Raw genomic sequence first — 22,566 nt, 5'->3', positions numbered from 1 at the left:
TTAAAAAAAACAGTATCTGCTGGCGGAACGAATAGATATGTTACTAGTGATATTATTTCGTGAGGAAAATTGCTTCGTGGCCTCAAGGGCATATGCTCAAAGATATCCAAATAAGAATTTTCCTAATAACAGTTTCTTTGAAAAACTTCTTGTCCTATTTCGCCTTGTAGTGTGGTTTATAAAAAACCTATTAGGCAGAAACCTGTCCTTGGAAGTGAAGAAAAAGAATTTGCCGTAATTGGCTCTTTTATAGAAAATCCATGGATCTACAAGTCATCGTAAAATAATTCGAAGACTACTTCTTCGTTTTTCTTGATAGAATAATAAACACATATTTAATAAATATTATTTATTAAACTATTGTAGGTAAATTATATAAAAGTAAACTGGTATAAATTTAAAGTCCATAAACTAATTTCGATTTTGAAAATAGCTACAAGTCACTAAAAACTTACCATGACAACACTAGCCATCTTGATTACAATTTTATTGTAATCAAATTTTTTTATTAAAAATCTGAGCAAGATAGGTATAGGAAACCCTAATATAGTTTGAAAGAGCATTTAAATCTGCTTCGACTTATTTAAAAAAATACATAGTGTTGCATTTGAAATAACGAAGTTTTTATGTAAAATAAATATTTAAAATAGACCAGCAATTTTTGATACCCCTGTATACATTTAAGGAAGGAATAACATTTTTCTGTAAAGTTTATTTCTCTACCTTTAAATTCAGCACAAGAACTAATTCTGAAACGTTATGTACAGGGTGTTAATAATCTATTCTATTGTAGCATGCAAATTTAAATATCTTTCAATATCTCAAAAACCAAAGATTTTAAACATATTTAACCCTTATAATAAATACTTTTTTTTTGGGCCCAAGAATCCAAAAATGAAATAAAATACCGGATCTCTGCATAAGAAAAAATATAACTTTGGTATGGATCTTAGTTCTGAAACACCCTGTACATTTCAAAATAATTTTAAATTGTGCACATTGCCTTCCCACATATACCCATAAAATATTTTGTTTCTACATCTTTCCGTTTTCGTATAATCAACCGAGGCGAATGAGTTGCGCCACCCTGTATATATTTACCTCATAGAATATAAGATATCTCCATCTTGACTGATTCTTAATAATTTATTAGGTACAGTTATGGTATGAACATAGGAGTTTTTCCCATTGTAAAAGTACGTATCGGGTCTCCAAATTCTTTCCAACATCTTGATAGACAAAGATAATGAATTTATCGGTCCTACAAAGGATAATCTCTGATCTCGCCAATATTGTCTAAAGTAACAGTCCATGGAATATTCCTGCAATTGAAATATTATACAAATGAAGAAATCGAATAAATAATATAATGTATTATACTATAAATACAGTGCTTTTATTTTAATTGTGAACATACAGTTTACAGTACCTATAGTATACAAAATATAGTATAGGAAAAGTATTGTTGCGGACCCGTGTGAACTCGACCTAACCTAACTATATGTCCCGCCCTCAGATGACCTTAACATCGCATTAAAGAATAGACACCGTAATGATTCATTCGTTCGAGAAGAATCGAGTCCCACTGGAATGGACTAGTACATACGAGAACATTCGAAAACCTTCTCTACGCATCTAACGATCTATGGACTATTCTAGAGTTCTTTACCTGTCGGTATAAAAGCCGGCGGCTGTGGCCTACAGGGGGCAGTTATAAATATACCAGTGCAGTTGACGCGCGAAAATTCAAAATAAATTCTTAGTTATAAATCGTTTGTAAATAGTTCTATAAGTCTGTTATCGTTATTGTTTTTGTTAATTAGTGTTAAATAAATAGTGTTTAAATAAATTGTGACTTTCTATCCACACGGAACCGACGAAAAACGTAACAATTGGTGTCAAGTGTGGCGTGTGTGAGTGATAGACTAGAAAAAAAAATAAATAAGACTGACAATGACTTCGAAAAAATTGTTGAAAGACTTGAAAGTGTCCGAACTGAAATGCATATTGGAAGAGAGAGAGTGCGAGACAAATGGAAAGAAAAGCATTTTGCAAGCTAGACTGAGAGACGTTTTGGTGGAGGAAGGTGAGGATCCTGACACATTTTACTTCGAGCTGGAAGGTGACCTTGACTCGTCATTGAAAAATTTACAAGACAATTTAAACGACAATTTGAATAGTTTAAATAGTAAAACAATTGACTTGGAAGTTAATTTAGAAGAGAAAATCAGTGATAAAATTAATATTTTGGAAGATAACATCGCAGAAAATTCTAAAGACATACAGGCCAGCTTTAATAATAAAATAATTAATTTAGAAGAAAAGATAACAGAAATTATAGAGAATTCTACGGAACTACAAGACAAAATAACACATATTGAGGATGATGTAAACCGAAAAATCGAAATTTTAAAAGAAAAAATAGCGAAGTCAAATTCACCAAAATGTCAAGAAACATCGGAGGGACCGAAACTAGTCGAAAATAGGTATACCTCAAAGTCAGTTATTAAGCCTCCACAGTTTGACGAAAAAACCGCTTGGGCCAATTATTTTTGCCAGTTTGAAGCCGCTGCGAGAGCAAACGGCTGGACAATCGCTGAAAAAGCTACCGCTTTGACTATCGCACTGCGGGGAGATGCGACTGATATCCTGCAGACACTGTCACCATCGGAACAGAGAGATTATCAGCAATTGGTACGACATTTAGAAATGAGGTACGGCCAAGCTCATTTGGAACATGTCTATCATTCCCAACTAAAAAATCGCATTCAAAAGGCAAATGAGTCTCTGCAGGAGTTTGAAGCCGACGTGGCCCGCCTCGTTCGCCTTGCGTACCCTGCTACGCCCGAGAATGTTATGGAGCGGTTGGCAGTACAGGCATTCTCCGACGGCTTACGTGACAACGAGACAAGACAAGCACTTCTCCTAGCCCACCCAACGCACTTGGTGGATGCTTTAGCACGTGCCCTAGAATTCGAGGCCGCGAAACAAAGTTCTCGGTCTTTAGGAAGAGTACGGGCCATCGACGAATGTTCCGACGAATCCGTGGAAGGGATTGTTCGGAAAGTAATGGACCAGTACATGGGCAAGAAGGGACTGATTCATTGCTGGAACTGCGGACAGGTAGGACACGTGCGAAGCCGTTGTAAGGAGAAGAACGAAGAACCGGCTTCGTCGAGGTCGGAAAACTACTAAGGGTCGAAATGAAGGGGCACACGTCGACCTGTACCCAACATGCCCCAACGAAAACTGCTCGAGTCGCCTCGCTACAACACAAATTCAACAGCATGTTTGTGGATGGTTTTGTTGATGGAGAGTTCCGGACTATGCTGTTGGATACAGGAGCGACGAAAACTATTATCAGACCGGACATTCTTAAAACATCGAAGAAGGTTAAAACAACACAATGGCGACTACGTACTGCTACGGGGGGCTCTGCTGCTGTCCATGGAGAAGTAAACCTTAATTTTGTTATTGGGAGCACCAGTTTTGAACATCCAGTGGTAGTAGCAGATATCGAAGATGAACTTATTCTCGGAATGGACATCATGACCACTAGAGGTTTTGAGCTAAACCTCAAACAAGGAATTTTGAAAATAAATGAAGAAGAAGTGGTTCTGCATCGAAAATGTGAGGAGACGCTTCGCGTGGTGGTAGCAGAAGATGTTTCGATCCCTGAGCGCTGTGAGATATTTTTGGATGGTTGCCTAGAAGGTAAAATGAATAATGGGAGTATTATTCTGTTGGAGCCAAGGAACCATGACAGCGAAATAGGACGAGGGATCGCTGTTGGAAAAGCCCTGCTACGAGCGAAGAAAACTGTACCGGTGAGAGTAATGAACACGAATTATTATTCTGTATCCTTGAAGAAGGGAACCCTCTTAGGGTACTGTTGTTCGGTCTCCTCAGTCGTTCGAAGCGTGGAAGCCTCCAAAGTTTCGACTTCAAAAATTCCGGACAAAATGGTGAAGGAGTTAGTAAACGTTAAAGGATTATCTCCCGAAAATAGAAGAAAATTGAGAAACCTGATAATCAAGTATCAAGATGTGTTTGATAAAGGAGAAGCAGGACAGAGAGGTCGTACCAATTTAGTACAACACAAAATTGATACCGGAGATGCACGACCAATCAAACAAAATCCGAGAAGACTTCCGCTCGCCAAACGTGAAGAAGCTGATAAAATCCTTCGAGAAATGAAAGAAGAGGGTGTCATCGAACCATCTAACAGCCCGTGGACATCGCCGGTAGTACTAGTAAAGAAGAAAGACGGTACCACCAGGTTCTGTGTTGATTATCGGCAGCTCAATAATGTTACCAAGAAGGATAGTTATCCCCTGCCGAGGATAGACGATACTCTAGACACGCTGGCGGGGTCAACGATATTCTCTACGTTAGATCTGAAGAGTGGATATTGGCAAGTCGACATGGCGCCGAAAGACAGAGAGAAGACAGCGTTCTCGGTGGGCTCCGGACTGTGGCAATTTACCGTCATGCCTTTTGGATTGTGCAACGCGCCAGCTACCTTTGAGAGACTAATGGAGTCTGTGTTAAAGGGACTATCCTGGACTACCTGTTTAGTGTACCTAGATGACATCATAGTGGTTGGAAAATCCTTTGACGATCATCTGAAGAATTTGGAAGAAGTTTTCAAGCGACTAGGGAGCTCTGGTTTGAAACTTAGCCCCAAGAAATGTCATCTGTGTCAAGAAAAAGTACACTACTTGGGACATGTAGTCTCCTCCCAAGGAGTTGCGGTAGATCCACAGAAGACAAAGACAGTGGAAGAGTGGCCAATACCTAAAGATAAACATGAACTACGAAGCTTTTTGGGACTATGCACATACTATCGCCGCTATGTACAGGGTTTCGCCACCATCGCAAAACCATTGACCAGACTTACCGAAGGCGAGAGGCGTTTCTCTTGGGACTCAGATTCTGACGAGGCATTCCGAAAATTGAAGAAGGCCCTGACTAGTGCGCCCATACTTTGCTACCCTCTTGGCAACGGAAACATTATATTGGATACCGACGCTAGCAATGTTGCGTTAGGCGCTGTTCTGTCTGAGATCCAGGATGGTCAAGAAAAAGTCATTGGTTATTTTAGTAAGACCTTGTCAAAACCGGACAGGAACTACTGTGTAACCAGACGAGAATTACTAGCAGTAGTTAAAGCAATGGAACACTTCTACAAGTATCTCTATGGAAGAAAGTTCTTGTTAAGAACAGACCATGCTGCTTTGAAATGGCTGTTGCAGTTTAAGAATCCTGAAGGGCAGGTAGCTAGATGGATTGAACGATTACAAGAATTTGACTTCGACACAGAACATCGAGCTGGGGCAATCCATCGGAATGCCGACGCACTTTCCAGAAGACCTTGCGCTAAGGACTGTAAGCATTGTGCCCGAGCAGAAGAGAAAGAAGTGAAACTCCTAAGAACAACTGTGGTTAATGATAGTTGGCAACCCGAAGATCTTGCAAATGACCAAACCAGTGACCCAGAATTAAGTTTAGTAATTAACTGGAAAAACACAGGCCAAAGACTAACGTGGGAAGAAGTTTGCAGATATTCGCCGAACCTAATATAGAATCTAGGATCTAATATAGAATCTAATAATCCTAATATAGAAATAGTTAACGGACTACTTCGCCGTGTGATCGAGAGACCGGAGGGACAAGAAGAGAGAAGGTAGATCGTCATTCCAAAGAAGAGGGTCCCAGAAGTCTTGGAGGAAGTTCACAATGGAACCAGCGGAGGACATCTTGGTGTTACCAAGACACTTGGCAAGCTGCGTGAACGGTTCTACTGGGTGAACTGCAAAGAAGATGTGAGGGCCTGGTGTAAGAAATGTGACATTTGCGCAGCCATTAATGGGCCACAAAAGCGTGGTAAAGCCCCTATGCGCCAGTACAATGTTGGTAGTCCCTTCGAACGAATAGCGATCGACGTGGCTGGTCCTTTCCCGGAGACGAACGATGGCAACAAATACATTGTGGTAGTAATGGATTACTTCAGCAAATGGGTCGAGGCCTACGCGTTGCCAAATCAAGAAGCGTCCACGATTGCTGATGCCCTTGTTAAAGAATGGATCTGCAGGTTTGGTGTTCCCATGGAGCTTCATTCAGATCAGGGAAGAAACTTTGAGTCCAATCTGTTCCAAGGCGTCTGTGAAGTCCTGAACATCCGCAAGACCAGGACGACTGCTCTACATCCACAATCCGATGGGATGGTTGAACGCATGAACAGAACTATCAACCGTTATCTGGCCAAAGTAGTCTCTGACCACCAAAGAGACTGGGACAAATTTCTTCACCTGTTCCTGTTGGCCTACCGTTCATCCGTCCAAGAATCTACAGGGCAAACTCCAGCCAGCATCGTTATGGGACGGGAAGTGCGCCTACCCTGTGATCTGAAATTTGGTTGCCGACCGGGAGAAGAAGTCGCCGGAGAAGATTATGTCCACACACTACGTCAAAGGATGGACGACATTCATCAGAGAGTCCGCCTAAATATTCAAAGTGCTAGTGACCGAATGAAGGAACACTACGACATTCAAGCTGAGCATGGAGGATACCAACCAGGGAAGTTGGTGTGGCTATATAACCCGCAGAGACGTCGTGGGTTATCTCCGAAGCTACAATCCTCGTGGGAAGGGCCATACGAAGTCATGGATAGAATTAATGACGTCGTATACCGTATCAGAAAATTGCCAAAAGGAAAACCGAGGGTAGTCCATTTCAACCGTTTGAGCCCCTACCAAGGCGAAATAGAAGATCGTGCTGGGACCGTGAGAACCTGCAGCTTTGATCCCCCTGATTCGGAGATGTCCTTTGACGATTTCATGGCCCGATACAACAGCAGTGAGAAGGCTCGCTATGGTGTAACCAAAGAAGATCAACGAGACCTCTTTTCCGTGCCTCCTGATTATTCGCTCGCTCATTGTGTGGCTCGAGATTTGCGGATGTCCAGAGGAATCGCTGCGACGTTCAATGAGAAGTTTGGGCGTGTCGGAGAACTACGCCGACAGGATCCAGAGGTTGGAAGCGTCTTGAGGCTAACCGACAATGCACATGGTCAAGCAAGGCACATCTTCTACCTGGTCACCAAGGAATGGTCCCCGAGTAAGCCGACTTATCTCAATCTATGGAAGACCCTGATTGAACTGAGAGAAGCCCTGCTAAACAACAACATTGCACGATTAGCCATTCCGAAGCTGGCGTGTGGACTCGATGGTTTGAGTTGGCGTACAATCCGGAACATGATTGAAGTCTTGTTCAGATTTACGGGAATCGAGATCCTCGTTTGCTGCTACAACCCAAAGCTGAGATCGGGAGAGAAAACTGTAGACTGCTATTTCTACCAGACTTCGCAATGTACCAGGGGCCAGCTTTGCAAATACCTTCATTCACCGTGTACATCTCGTGACGAGCATGTGCCTAAGAAGGGGGCAGTGTTGCGGACCCGTGTGAACTTGACCTAACATAACTATATGTCCCGCCCTCAGATGACCTTAACATCGCATTAAAGAATAGACACCGTAATGATTTATTCGTTCGAGAAGAATCGAGTCCCACTGGAATGGACTAGTACATACGGGAACATTCGAAAACCTTCTCTACGCACCTAACGATCTATGGACTATTCTAGAGTTCTTTACCTGTCGGTATAAAAGCCGGCGGCTGTGGCCTACAGGGGGCAGTTATAAATAAACCAGTGCAGTTGACGCGCTAAAATTCAAAAATAAATTCTTAGTTATAAATCGTTTGTAAATAGTTCTATAAGTCTTTTATCGTTATTGTTTTTGTTAATTAGTGTTAAATAAATAGTGTTTAAATAAATTGTGACTTTCTATCCACACGGAACCGACGAAAAACGTAACAGTATATTTAAACAAACCGAGAAACGAACTAATTTCATTTAAAACAAATACTTTTTTTGAAATGGGTATTGTTGGTTGCATGATATTCATTCAAATCCATTGTATCGAATTTTTTATATTAAAATTGAATGTTGAAGAAGGCTAGAAGCTCTATGTTCACCATTTAAAATAAAACACTGTATAATATATTATAAGGTGCCCGGTGGCGGAGAGGTACAGGCTCTCGTCTACCAATCTCAAGGTAGTGGGTTCGAATCCTACACCCGGCATTTTATCAGCCGACTATTTTTATTAAAATAAAAATAGTTTGGGTACCTAGGTCGACTCAGCCTTAAATGAGTACTTGGGATTCACAATCCTGATGTAATAATAGGCGGTTGAAGCGTAGTGCTAGCCACATTACATTCCTTGTATACCGAACGGCTCTAGCATGGCAAGCTGTACCTTGCTACTCCCAAGGCGTAAAACGCTATATACGGGAGCTATGATTATTATTATATTATATTATATTATAAATGGTTAATAGGCCAGTCAATCTGGAGGTCGAGGTGGAAAAAATTAGTAACCAACCGATCTCAACGGGAATGTGTAGAAAATGATCTCCTATTTAACTCCTCAAAAGTCCCATTCGGTCCCAGTGGGGAAATTTTGAAAAAAAACGGCGCCATCTTAGATTTTTTCGTTTTCTTTTCAAATATCTCCGTTTGCATAACTTTTTTCGAAAAAACTAAAGATATGCTTTTTGTAGAGAATTAAATTTAGAATATTTTCAATATATTTTTTTCTAAAATAAATAGTAATAGAGTTAGAGCAATTTTTTATCATACGTTTTATAAATTTTCCAGTTTTTTTAAACCGATCAGCTATAATTTGCGCGTTGACAGTATAGTGTTAATATAGATAAACCAACTATAAATTTTAGCATTAAAACAAATAAAAATAACTATAAGGTATTATTTATTAAATAAAATTATTGTTAAAAATTATTAAAGTCATTAAATAAGATCTGCTATGACGTCATCCTGAGCGCCATTTTCGTCCTCAACTAAAATACAAAAGTTTGTGCAACTGTTTCGGCAGCACTGACCACACTTTGAAGAACATTTAAGGCCCAGTTTTCTACAAGAGCAATATTTAGAGCATCTTTGTAATTGAAAAAAACATTTTAGTAGTTCAGGAGTCCACATCTTCTGTTGATTGAATAAATGTCGGATTGCCTTTTTGATCTTTCTTCCATCCATATTGTAAATGATCTAACTTGTTACCAATCCATTCTTGAATCTAAAAAATATAACTAGTAACATTTCCTATAATAGATATATCAGACTTACAGTTACCTGAAAATATGTCCTAAGTAAATGGAGTTCTCAGTTAGAGGCAAATTAGCTAAAGTAAAGGTAGTCTTAAGGGCTTGTCTTGATGTAATCCTCTTATAAAGAGTGTATCTTAGACGGTTAATATATTTGATTTAGCCTTGGTCATTGATATAGCTTTAAAAGATAATTTAATCCTGACTGAAACAAGTCATCTTTGTTAGCATTTTTTATAAAAATACGTCGAGGTATTGACAAAGATCGTTATCTATAATAAATGACTTTTGATAATCGAATTTGATCTTGTAAACACTGGTCTAATGTTTGCTATTGCTATATCTACCAATGACATCGAAATAAATTTATCTAGAGGTCATTGATATTTACTATGAACTAACTAAATATTTTTGAATTTTATTTTTATTTTTTTATTCTTTGACATTCTTAACATTTATAAATGTTTATTTTAAACAATAAGACTGACAATGTTATTTGTATAATGTTTTGTGTTCTCTTTTGTTTGTTTGTTTGTTTACTTTGTTTGTTTAGTTTACCTTTGTTTACAAATTGTAAAATTTTTTGACAATAAAGGCATTTATTTATTTATTTATCTTTTTTCAGTACCAACAGGCACATTTTTTGACTTTTAAATAAAAAAGAGGTAGTATCACAGCCCGGTATAGCACGTAAAAACAATATGTGTTTTTTTAAATGTCCCATTTTGTCTTGTACCTCAGATATTTTATCACCTTTTGTTGCTTTTTAGTGCTTTTTTAAAAAATCTCAACTTCTCATTTTCTTATCCCCTCAACAGCTGTGGAACTATCTATGCCAAAAAAACAATAACAATTGTCTCAGAAGATATCGTTATTATATGGTTTTACTTATATACCATTCAAAAGGGTAGTGTTTTTAAGGGGGGGCCTAGGGCTTTTGTTTTTTTAAAAATGAAAAATAATTTTAAAAAACACATTTTTTGGATAAAACGTTTAAAATATCTACAAATTTTCTAAAAAAATAAAAATTAACACATTTTTTGAACACAACAAAATAATATTACCGAAACAAAACTAGAAATCGTCATTTTTACTGCATCACAAGCAAATAAAAATTAATACGTAGCCAAGAGTCATAATTCAGGATTTCCAGGGATGCCCAGCAGTACCTGGGGGGGGGGGAGCGGCACCCCCGGACATCCTTGTAATTACGCCAATGGTTAAATAGGAGATCATATCTACACATTCCCGTTGAGATTGGTTGGTTACTATTTTTTTCTACCTTTACGTATACATATATACTTGGCTATGTTTACTGGCCTATAATTTTATAATTTTTTTAATCATTTTCTGAGTGTAATCAAGATAATACACACAATAATTTCGTTCTTCTTCTTACCGTGCCATACTCTAGATCTAGTATGGCTCTAATAGAGCCATACTCTATTGTATCCATATAAGTGTGATAGGATTTACTTTACAATGGTAGGTTGGCAACCGAAGCACATTTACTCAACGCGCTTTAGCTATTTAGTCAATAACATGTTTTTTAAACTGTGATTTGCTTTGCGTAACTATTTGTACCAGCTTCTTTTTCAACATTCCGTTTTTAAATGAAATATCCTTTTGAGACAATCAACCTATAATGTCCTCTTCCTCCAAATAGCGGTTGGCAATTTTTCTACTAATCTCAAATGATAACTGGCGTTGTCTATAACAATGACAGAGCTTTCTAGAAGTAATGTTATCAATTCGGAAGAGTAATCTTCAAAAACATTATCCGTCATTTCTTCATGAATCCGTGGTCGATTTAGGATCAAATTGCAGTAGTTCATAATGTCAAGCAGAGCCTGGATAAACCCTTGAAAGCATGTCTGCCAAACCAAACCAAATTCTGAGATCCAATTCTAAAACCCAGGTTGGCGCTTTCTACCAGTGCACTAGAAGAGCTAGGCGGTAAGCTACAGATTATGTGGGAAACCAAAACTTTACAACACAAAGACCATCCGAAATACTTAGGGGTTTTACCAGATAGATCATTCACTTACAAAGTCCATTGCCAAAAAAATATACAGTCACCATCAAAGTCACTTGCTGAAAAAGCTCTCTGGAAGTATGTGGGGCGCTATACTACAACTATAAGGACAACAGCACAAGCCTTATGTTTCTTAGCCGGGGAATATGCTTGTCCGGTTTGGTGTAGGTGTTATTGCTCACATCAGTGCCATATTTAGGGGCTAGAAATGTTTACAGAGAATGACATTGGGAGAAATAAATGATAGAAAAAAATATTTTTATCAATAATAATATTTTCAACCAAACACGCGTTGTAGTTGTAGTAGTTTAGACAATTCTATTAACGAAAAGCAATACACTGTCACAAACTCACTAGCACATGATTTTTTCATGCTTGTATAAATACAGCTGTCTATACATTATGTAGTTTAGGATATTTATTGAAACCTCGTAATTATATAAATCAGAAAATAAGAACAATAAATGTTCGACATAACATATTTCAAATAAAACACTGGGTACCAACTTCAAATAATACAATATAAATTTTTTGCTTCTTCCTGATGAAGTTGTAAACAAATCGTCGGCAGGTAACACTGGATAGTATTTACCAGACATTAATTTTGGATGTCTCATACGTCATACGTAAAAGAGGGGAATCCTAACCCGATAAGTTATGTAGAATTTAGAAGACTGATTTAGAGTGGTCGCAACTAAAGAAAAAACCAGAAGTGACATCAATATTTTGCGTCATCAATACAGTGCCGCGCGAAATAATTGGAAATATTATTTTAAAGTGTTAGAATAAAAATTCCTAAGCTCGCGTTCATGGATCACCAAACCGTCGAGGCGCAAGCAAGGGGCGGTTGCTATGCAGTCACGTCATTGATGATGCTCCTGGCTCTTTTGATTGCGGCCACTCTAAATCAATCATCTATGGAGTAATGGAGAACATTCTCCATTACTTATCGTGTTACGATTTCCCTTTTTACGCATGAGACATGCAAAATTAAAGTCTGGTAAATACTGTCCGATATTAAGAAATTAACAGGGATAATTTGGCATAGTCAACAATGGACAATAGTGGGCCTAATTACAAAAAGAGAGAAACTCTCGCTATTATACAGGGTGAGTTTCCTACGATGTTCTCTATGTGTATCTCGGAAACTACTGGAGATTGAGAGTCGGTTAAATGGGAAAAGAATTGCAGTTTTGTGGGGTCATAAATATGCGCCTTTCAGATTTTTGAAAAAGGCCGTGGCTTACTAGATATTTCGAAAAAAACAAATTTCGGCTATTTTAAAAATTGTCCCTAATTCCATTATAAACTATTTTAGACAAAAAGTTTTCAGGTAAAAGTTGTAGATAATCACATTCTTAATGAGATCGTGTCCTCCGTTTTTTTTTCTAAAGCCTGTCATTTTTGATATATGACACAAACATATGTTTTTTTAAATGGAAACCATAGTTGGCTATGACTTCATAAAAAGCGCCATTTTTTAAGCTTTTTAGCGATATAAGCTATAATATGTTTTCTTCGAAAAATTACTGAGTTATAGCCAATTCTTATCATTTTTAAACAATTTCACTTAGTTAGCCATGGAAACAAGTTCAATCGCCGTTGCTCTCAGAAATGTGAAGCCGTCGCATCCAAACTTTGTAAATTAAAATAAACAAAAATTGTAAATATGAATTTTTCAAATGAAGAAAAGCGTGTAGTTACTCGCGCATCAATAGAGTGTTTCCAAATGACCGCCCCCCATAATGAAAGAAATGTTAAAAATTATTTATATCATAATAATACAAACTCAGTGATACGAAGAGGTGGACTAATTGCATGGGCCTCCTCGATCACCTGACCTATCCATTTTAGATTTTTTTATGCGGTATGGTTAACAATAAGGTTTACAAAAGAACTTATGAATTAAGAGAGGCACTCGAAGTGGCGGTACGAGAGAAGTTTAATTAAGTCGATCGGTCCTTCTGTGAGAATACTCTCTCAAAACAATGGCGGATTTTTTGAACACTTTCTAAAATAACTTAAAGTGTATGCAGTGACTGCAGCGATATTATATTTTTAAGTTTTAGTTTGTGTAATGTAAATTCTAAAGAACCGTTTAGTAAATAAATAAATAAATAAATAAATGCCTTTATTGTCAAAAAATTTTTCAATTTGTAGACAAAGGTAAACTAACAAACAAAGTAAAAAAAAAACAAGGTACACAAACAAACAAACAAAAGATAATACAAAACATTATACAAATAATACTGTCAGTCTTATTGTTAAAATAAACATTTATAAATGTTTACAATGTCAAAGAACAAAAAAAATTAAAATAATATTCAAAAAATATTTAGCCAGTTTATTGCAAAATATCAATGACCTCTAAATAAATTAATTTCGATGTCATTAGTAAATATAGCAATTGCAAACATTAGACCAGTGTTTTCAAGATCAAATTCGATTTTCAATTCAAATATAATTCATTACGGCGTAGAAAGCCTTGTCTAGTAAATAAGAGTTCAATGCTTTGCGAAATGAAAAAAATGATGTTATGGATTTGATTTCAAATGGCAGGTGATTGTGCATTTTTTTCGAGTTGTATAATATTGAACTTTTAACTAACTCTGAGCGTGGGGTAGGTAGATAAAGATCTTGCTCCGCGTTCCTGAGTGGATAAGTGTGAGATGGCCTTTCTTGAGAAGCTGATACATGTTTACGTATTAGGCAAACGGATTCAAATATAAATAAGGAAGGAAGAGTCAATATTTTTAATTCTCTAAAAAAGCCCCGGCAATGAGTTCTGCTGTTTAGTCCCAGTGAATATCGAACAGCTCTCTTCTGGAGCTTGAAAATGCGGTCAAATTGAGCCGCACAACACGTACCCCAGAATGGAAGGGCATACCTGAGGTGCGACTCAAAAAGTGCATAATAAACAGTTCTAGCCACTGACAAGTTAAGCTCCTTAGAAACAGACCTTAATGCAAAACAGGCAGAGCTCAATTTTTTCGACAAAGCTTCGATATGTATGTCCCATTTCAGAGAATTGTCCACAACAAGCCCTAAGAATTTTACGGATTTTACGACGTCAATGGTGGTGTTGTCAAGTACAAAAGGCTGCAACGAGTTTTTATACGACAAAGCCTTAGTTTTAGAAATGTTGAGACTCAGGAGGTTCGAATCGCACCAAGATTTAATGGTGATTAAGTCATTTGATATAATCCTATGAAGTGCCGCGATGTCCTTGTTGCTCCAAGTGAAGCTAGTGTCGTCCGCAAAAAGACATATTTTGCCACTGATGTTTATGTTAGCAATGTCGTTAATAAAAAGAAGAAACAAAATAGGGCCTAGTACTGAGCCTTGTGGTACTCCACATTCTATTGGCTTGCTAGAAGACAACGTGGTATCCACCCGCACAAGTTGACTTCTGTTGCTCAGATACGACTTAAACCATTCGAGAGATGATCCCCTGAACTCATAGTGCTGCAGTTTATTAATTAGGATCTTATGATTTACACAATCGAGCGCCGTAGAAAAATCACAGAAAATTGTTGCTGTAGAATGATGGTTGTTTAGGCTGGAGTAAACTTTATTAGGGAAAACATAGCGTCATTTGTGGACTTGTTGCTCAGAAATCCAAATTGATATTCAGTAAGTATTTTGTACTTAAACAGAAAAGATACCAGCCTGCTTTTAACCAACCTTTCTATGATCTTAGATAGCGTTGGAAGGAGTGCAATTGGGCGATAGTTAGAAGCTTCATCTTTGTCTCCTCCTTTGTGCAGTGGAATGATTATTGCCGTCTTAAGACATTTTGGAAAAATACCATTTTGGAACGACATGTTTATTAAAGTTGTTAGGTGATTCAGAGTGCTTTCTGGCAGATTCGAAAACATTTTTAAAGTTAGCCCGTCGGTCCCAGAAGAGGATTTATTTTGATGGTATTAATTGTACTGCGAAGCTCTTCAAGAACTACGGGCGAAAAAAAGAAACTGTGTAAGTTTACATTATCATTAGAGAGATAAGAAAGTGGATCATGAGGAGGACATATGGTATTAGTTAAGTTTTTCGCTACATTTACAAAGTAATCGTTAAGGTTCTCAGGCGAGGTAGAGATATTGCTAGACGAAGAAGCTTTGTTTCTCAACTCATTCACAATAGACCATGTTTCCTTAGTAACATTACCAGAATTGACTATTCTCCTATTATAATAAAGGTCCTTAGCGGCTCTTATAGTCTTATGATAATTTTTCTGTATAGTTTTACGTAATTGTGGAAGAAGAGACTGTCTGAGAATTTTTTTTTTAAGTGAGATAATGAACGCATGTTTTTAGAAGATATGCGTAGACCTTTAGTGGTCCAAGGTTTATTATGCTTATTTTTATAGGCCTAAGAGGAAAGGATTTGAACGCTAGACTGGTTAATGTTTTTACGAAAATAGAAAATTCGGTGTCGACATCATAAGAGCTAGTATCCCAGTTGGTTGTTTTACATAAGTGGCTGAACTTTTGAGCATTCTTTTCTGAAAAAATACGGCATAATTTACGAGGGGCATTTTTGATTTTGGACTTTATCGAAAATTCAGTTAAAACTGCTTCATGATCAGAGAGACCCGAGCTAAAGACGTTGCAGGCGATGGAGTTAGGATCAAAAGATGACACAACATAGTCTATAGTACTAGAACTGGTATTGGATATTCTGGTAGGTGAGCCTACATGCATGGCCATTCCAAAAGAATCAAAAATGGACTGAAGAAACTCCTGAGCAGCACATACACTAAGAAAGTCAATATTAAGATCACCACACAAAATTAATTTGCTTTTCAAGGGCAGGGACTCAAGCAAGCTTAGTAGATTATGACAGAATAATTGCACGTCAGAGTCAGGTGTTCTATAAATACAAATAATGTAAAGGTCATAAGCATTATGGTGGACAATGGAAAATTCGAATACTTTTTCAGATAACAAATCATTGTACCTAGTTACCTCGGAAAAGTCGTTGTTTAAAGACATTATCATAGTACCTCCATGAGAAAAATTTGTTCTATCAAATCTGGCTACTGTGGTATAATTTTTAACAAACACAGGCTCATCAAAATTCAACCAGTGCTCAGTTATGGCAATGATATCTGGAAATTCAAGTTCTTCTAGTAAAAGATATAATTCATCTGTTTTATGTCTTAAGGACAGAATATTAATAAGGAATAGACCAAGCTTGCTATCGCTTAATTTTTCAGAGGGTGCTTGATCCTCTGTTCGCGTCAATTCAACTAAAAAATTTTACTCTTATTTGGGGAACCACCGGAATAATATTTGCCATGACTTTCCCTAATCTTTTGAAGTCGTAGAAGGCTCTCTGCAGCAAAGAATGACCTGAAAGCTGAAAGATCTGCATCAACTTCAGTTGAACCAATACCATAGGCGTTGTGGAAGCGGTAGTACAACTTACGCAAGGAGTCCAGGTCACTAGGTAGCCTTTCTGATGCAAGCATCAATTTGATGCTGGTACTAGTGTGTCCTTCAAAACACACACTGGATGGTTGGTCGTGAAGATAGGCAAGGAATAGCCTAAGAGGTTTCAAAATGGAGGGGTCCCTCAACCTGGCCAACACGTAACGTCCATTTACCGCATCTGAGTCCTAGTAATATATTCTGACTTTTTATAAGTTATAAATCACAAAAGAATAAGAATGCCATGCAATCTAAGTGAAATTAGTCAAGAAAGATAAGAATTGGCTATAAAGTTGAACCAATAATCTTACACGCTTTTCTTCATTTGAAAAATTCATATTTACAATTTGCGCTTATTTTAATTTACAAAGTTTGGATGTGACAGCTTCACATTTATGAGAGTAAAGACGATTAAACTTGTTTTTATGGCTAACTAAGTGAAATTATTTAAAAAATGAAAAGAATTGGCTATAACTCAGTACTTTTTCGAAGAAAACATATTACAGCTTATATCGTCAAAAAGGTTAAAAAATGACGCTTTTTATGAAGTAATGGCCAACTATGGTTTCCATTTAAAAAAGCATGTGTTTGCGTCATATGTCAAAAATGACATTTTTTTGAAAAGTTTTATTTGAAACGTTTTTGTCTAAAATAGATTATAATGGAATTAGGATAATTTTTAAAATAGTAGAAATTTGTGTTTTTTTTTTCGAAATATCTAGTAAGCCATGAACTTTTTCAAAAATCTGAAAGGCGCATATTTATGACCCCACAAAACTGCAATTCTATCGCCATTTAACCGACTCTCTATCTCCAATAGGTTCCGAGATACCCATAGAGAACATCGTAGGAAACTCACCCTGTATACAAAGACGCCAAAGCAATAGTAATGATATATAACACAACCCCAGAATTCTCAATTGGCAAAGGAGTACGACAGGGAGACGCGATATCTCCCAAATTTATATTGATAGATTAAGGCAATTGAAAACGTCATTATAAGCAACGGCATAAACATTTGAGTTGAGTGATAAAACAACAAAATCAGACCCTAAAAAGGCAGAGATAAAAAAATTAAAACTAACAACACAAACAAGAAAAATAGGTATGTATGTAGTTACTTCACATTATTACAGATGGTCATATACAGAGAAGACCAGGCTACTAGTAACATAGCAACTTGCCGGACGAATTTACGCTTACCCGATTGCGTTCATACTTGATATTCACTGCCGGCTAGTCGGCTGGTCAGGCAGTAGGCAGTTGCAGTTGTGCTTGGACGGGTCGGTCGTAGCAGACTAGAAATACGACACGAGGAGTGCCGAGTATTAATTATTTTCATTTTAAGTGTTTACCTTCACTTAAGGTAACATTTAAAGTAAAAATACTTAAATATTTATTATTTGAGTGTGTTTACAAGCCAAAACTATAAATAAATAAATTCTCTAAACTCAAAACTCATTTCCAAAATTAAAAAATACATCAATAAAATCATAAAAAAACTAAAGTATTACTCTAAATAAAAAAAGTTATAACAAGTGTTCAAAAAGACCACCTTCTTGTGCTAGAAAGAAGCCTAGGCGGTCGTAAAATCCCCGTCTGACATTGGCTAACATATTAGGGCTAATAGTTTGGAAAGCCTCTCGTATTTTTACTTGAAGCTCATCCAGATTATTAGCCCTATTATGACCATACACTCTGGATTTTACATAACCCCACAAATAGAAATCATTGGGAGAAAGATCTGGTGATCTAGCGGATCACAAAATAGTTCCATATCTTCTAATTAAACGGAAAAGGAAAAGTATTGTTCAAATATTCTTGAGGGCAGGGCAACCATCTTGTTGAAACCAGACATTGTAGAATCTTTCTCCCAATAACTCACAAATTCTAGGCACAATCTGCTGCTGTAACAGGTCCAAATACTTTGCAACAGTTAAACTACCCTCTATAAAAAATGGACCAATCATATGCTCCCCTACAAAACCACCCTAAACATTTAGCTTTTGAGGATATTGCGTGCGTACCTCAAAATATCTGTGCAAATTTTCCCGAGATCAATATCGTACTTGTGTAGGGTTATGACGACTCAATAAATGAAAACTTGATTCGTCGGTGAAAACTATACGCCGAATAAAGTTTTCATCTAAATTGGCTTTTTCCATTACAGATTCACAAAACGCCATACGCCAAAATTGGTCTTCATGGAAAATTTCCAGTTTTGCGCGCTTTATATGATCGGTATCCATTCTTTTTAAGGACTCTTTTAACCGTGCTAGATGAAGAATCTGTTACCTCAACAATTTGATTACATGACGACGTGGGATTTTGATCCGCGGTAGCACAAACGAACACTTGCTTTAACTCCTGTTCTTCACTAATCAACACATCAGGCTTTTTGTGTTTTTGTGGGGACACGCACCCATGTGTTTCAAAATTATTAATAACTCTTGATATAGTAGGTAAAGATGGAATTGGCCTGTTTACAAAAGTTTGTGGAAACATTTGTTTGTATATCCCGATAAGACCTATTTTGGAAATACCATTTTACAATTTGAATTTTCTCACGAACTTCGTAAACATCCATTATTTCACTTAAAAAATAAATTTTACACGAGAGCTGTCGCGAGAATCTATGAATTCGTTTTGGCTATTAAAACACGAATAAATACAAATTCAGAAACATTCTTATCACATATCTATCTATTTTTATTTTATCGCATTTTTTCGTTTGCTTTTTATCCGGCGGACGGGTATACGCTAATTCGTCCGGTTTTGCCTATGTTACAATTACGATGGTCCGGTCTGTATATTAATTTTATTTATAAACTCCATACAGTTATCATAAGGTTTCCGTATTTTCTAAAACTTACCATGTCTAATTCTGATACAGGACCCATACTTCTGATAAGAATGTTGGTTTTGACAACTGTGGGATGACCTAAAATTAGAAGTGTATATTTCTAAAAATACTTTCTAACAAGATAACATTGCTACGTAGTTCATAAACAACATTTTTTTTATAAAAGTGGTATAGTTAAAATAGCATAACAAGGTCTATTCAAAAACTGCAGGAAAACATGGTCGTTAAAATATTTTTAACAATACCACTTTCCGCTGACATAATTTTAATAAAAGATCATATTTTTAAACGAACTTTTGCAAAATAGTGATAGAAACGTTTGATGTTCGTTTATTATTGTAATGATTTATTAATGTACGATAATTGTACGATTTATATTGGCCATGCATACAATTGGAATATATTCATGCTCGGTAACGTCATCTTATAAAGAGATTTATTTTACTCCTGACTTTTGTATACACAGTTTCTTGAGTTAGTGGTTGTAAATTATTTATTCCACTTTTTATATTTTGCTCATGTTATAGTTAGATATACAGGGTGGCGCACCTCATTCACCTCGGTTGATTTTACGAAAACGGAAAGATGTAGAGACAAACTTTTTTATGGGTGCATAATTTAATATTGTTTTCAAATGTACAGGGTGTGTCAGAACTAAGATCCACACCAAAGTTATATTTTTTTATGAGACACCCGGTATTTTATTTCATTTTTGGATGATAACAAAATATATTCTTGGGCATAAAATAAGACATTTATTATAAAGGTTTAGTATGTTTAAATGCTTTGGATTTTGAGATATTTAAATATGCATGCTATAATAAAAAATTTGTCAACACCCTGTACATTACTTTTCAGAGTTAATTCTTATGCTGACATCAAGACCAGCAATTTGATACCCCTTTATACATTTAAGGAAGCAATCAAATTTTTTAGTAATGTTTATTTCTGTGGCTTGAGAGTCAGCACAAGAATTAATTCTGAAAAGTAATGAACAAGGTGTTGACAAACTTTTTTATTACAGCATATATATTTAAATAGGGTGCAATTTGTATTGAAGCGATACATATAGCCTAGCTTACCCAAAAGTCAACCTCACCTTCACGTGGTGCACCCTGTTTACACAAACGAGGCTCTGACGTCCGAGTATAGGCGGTATAACCTTATACAACCCTCAGACCTACCATCTTCTGGGGAAAAGGAGTAATAAAATACACCTAGCCGGCCGAGAACGTAGCACAAGGGAACTATCGTCGCAGTCCTCACTGTGCCATAGCCATCCCGTGCTACAGTTGCAGCCAAAACTGTGCGGCAGCGTAACCGCCACAGTTAAACCTTTTCACGCAGCTTACACACAGCAATGATGGAACATTCGAGTGGGACAAAATTATCGTCCGGAGGTAAAATACCCCTCAATCGGATCTCCGGGAGGGGGTGCCTACTCGAGCGTATCATCGGAGAAACAAAAAACATCATCAATGTTTCACGTTCGCGGCGTGGAACGTCCGCACTCTACTGGACAAGATAAATTCAAATCGACCAGAGAGAAGAACAGCACTGGTCTCACAGGAACTCCACCGATTAAATATAGATGTTGCCGCTCTAAGCGAAACACGCTTTGCAGATGAAGGTAGTCTCACTGAGGAGCATTACACCTTCTTTTGGAAAGGTCACCCCGCAACACACAGGAGAATTCATGGTGTAGGCATTGCGATCAAAAACGAAATCGCCACCAAGTTAACAGAAGTACCTATTGGTGTCTCCGAACGTCTTATGACCCTAAGGTACCCCATATCAGACAAAACTTACGTCAACAACATTAGTGCCTACGCTCCCACCCTTGACGCTAAAATTGAAGATAAGGATAAATTTTACCAAGCATTACAAAATGCCTTTCAACGAATTCCAAAGCACGAACGAATCATCTTGCTAGGTGACTTTAATGCCCGTGTAGGCAAACAACAGGAAATATGGCCTGACGTATTGGGAAAACAATGGAAAACGCAAATAGCAATGGTGAACGCTTATTAACAACATGCGCAGAGTATAATCTTTGCATCACCAATACGTGGTTCATGTTGATGAACAAGTTTAAAGATACCTGGAAACATCCTAGATCAGGCCACTGGCATCAATTGGACCACATAATCGTTCGAAGGATGCATCTAAAAGATGTTAGGCTCACAAAAGCTAGAATAGATGCCGAATGCGGCACTGACCACCGACTTTTAATTTCAAAAATGAAAATCCAGTTAAAACCCAAACATCCACGCTGTAAAAAGCAAAACAACATGACCAGATTGAACGTACGGGATCTAGAGAACAAGAATACCGCCGACGCCCTCCGGGAAGCCATCAAAGAATCACTTCCACCGATAACTTCAATCTCAATATTGGAAGCTGAACAAGACTGGACACAATTAAGGGATGCGATTCATAAAACCAGCGAAGCAGTACTGGGAAAGTCGAACAAAAAGAAACAACCAGACTGGTTTGACGAAAATCAACAGCATATACAGGCTTTTTTGGAACAAAAGCATAGAGCACATCAAGCCGTCACTGCAAATCCACTTAATCCAAGACTGGTAGATAACTTTAAAGCAGCCAACAACACCCTTCGAAGAGAACTGCGCCAAGTAAAGGATAACTGGTGGTCACAAAAAGCGAATCAGATTCAAGAGTACGCCACTCATCACGATTATCGTAAATTCTTCGAGGCTGTAAAAGAAGTATACGGTCCAACTAAGAAGGTAAGCTGCCCAATCATGGCTCAAAATGGCGAACTTCTAAAAGAGGAAGAACAAATCAGAAATCACTGGAAAGAACATTACAGCCATATCCTTAACCAAGAAAACAACCCCAATATGGAAGCACTAAACACAATACCTCAGTATAACAGCCTCGATGTATTAGACATCCCAATAACAGAACAAGAAATAAAGACCTCCATAAAACAGCAACAAATCAGCTGGCTGTGACGCGATTCCGGCGGAAATCTATAAGTGTGCAAGTAAAGAAATTATGGATCATCTTAAGGCTCTCTTTGATGT

The 22,566-nt window shown here is 37.3% G+C and overlaps 1 protein-coding gene across 1 annotated transcript in view; it reads right to left on the bottom strand.

Annotated features, from left to right (window-relative positions):
- Positions 1 to 22,566, bottom strand: part of LOC115878702 (gamma-aminobutyric acid receptor subunit alpha-2) — a 140,491-nt gene that overhangs the window by 52,336 nt on the left and 65,589 nt on the right. Inside the window, exons 3-4 of the mRNA XM_030895283.1 lie at positions 19,527 to 19,594; positions 1,102 to 1,322 (exon numbers count right to left, since the gene is read on the bottom strand). Of these exons, the coding sequence (XP_030751143.1) occupies positions 1,102 to 1,322; positions 19,527 to 19,594 (289 nt within the window). The remainder of the gene's footprint in view (positions 1 to 1,101; positions 1,323 to 19,526; positions 19,595 to 22,566) is intronic.

The sequence above is a fragment of the Sitophilus oryzae genome, unplaced genomic scaffold (assembly GCF_002938485.1).
Source record: "Sitophilus oryzae breed Bouriz unplaced genomic scaffold, Soryzae_2.0 scaffold_1063_pilon_pilon, whole genome shotgun sequence".
Lineage (NCBI taxonomy): Eukaryota > Metazoa > Arthropoda > Insecta > Coleoptera > Curculionidae > Sitophilus > Sitophilus oryzae.
Note: the sequence above shows the minus strand (reverse complement) of the source record. Positions and strands in the feature narration are given on the sequence as shown.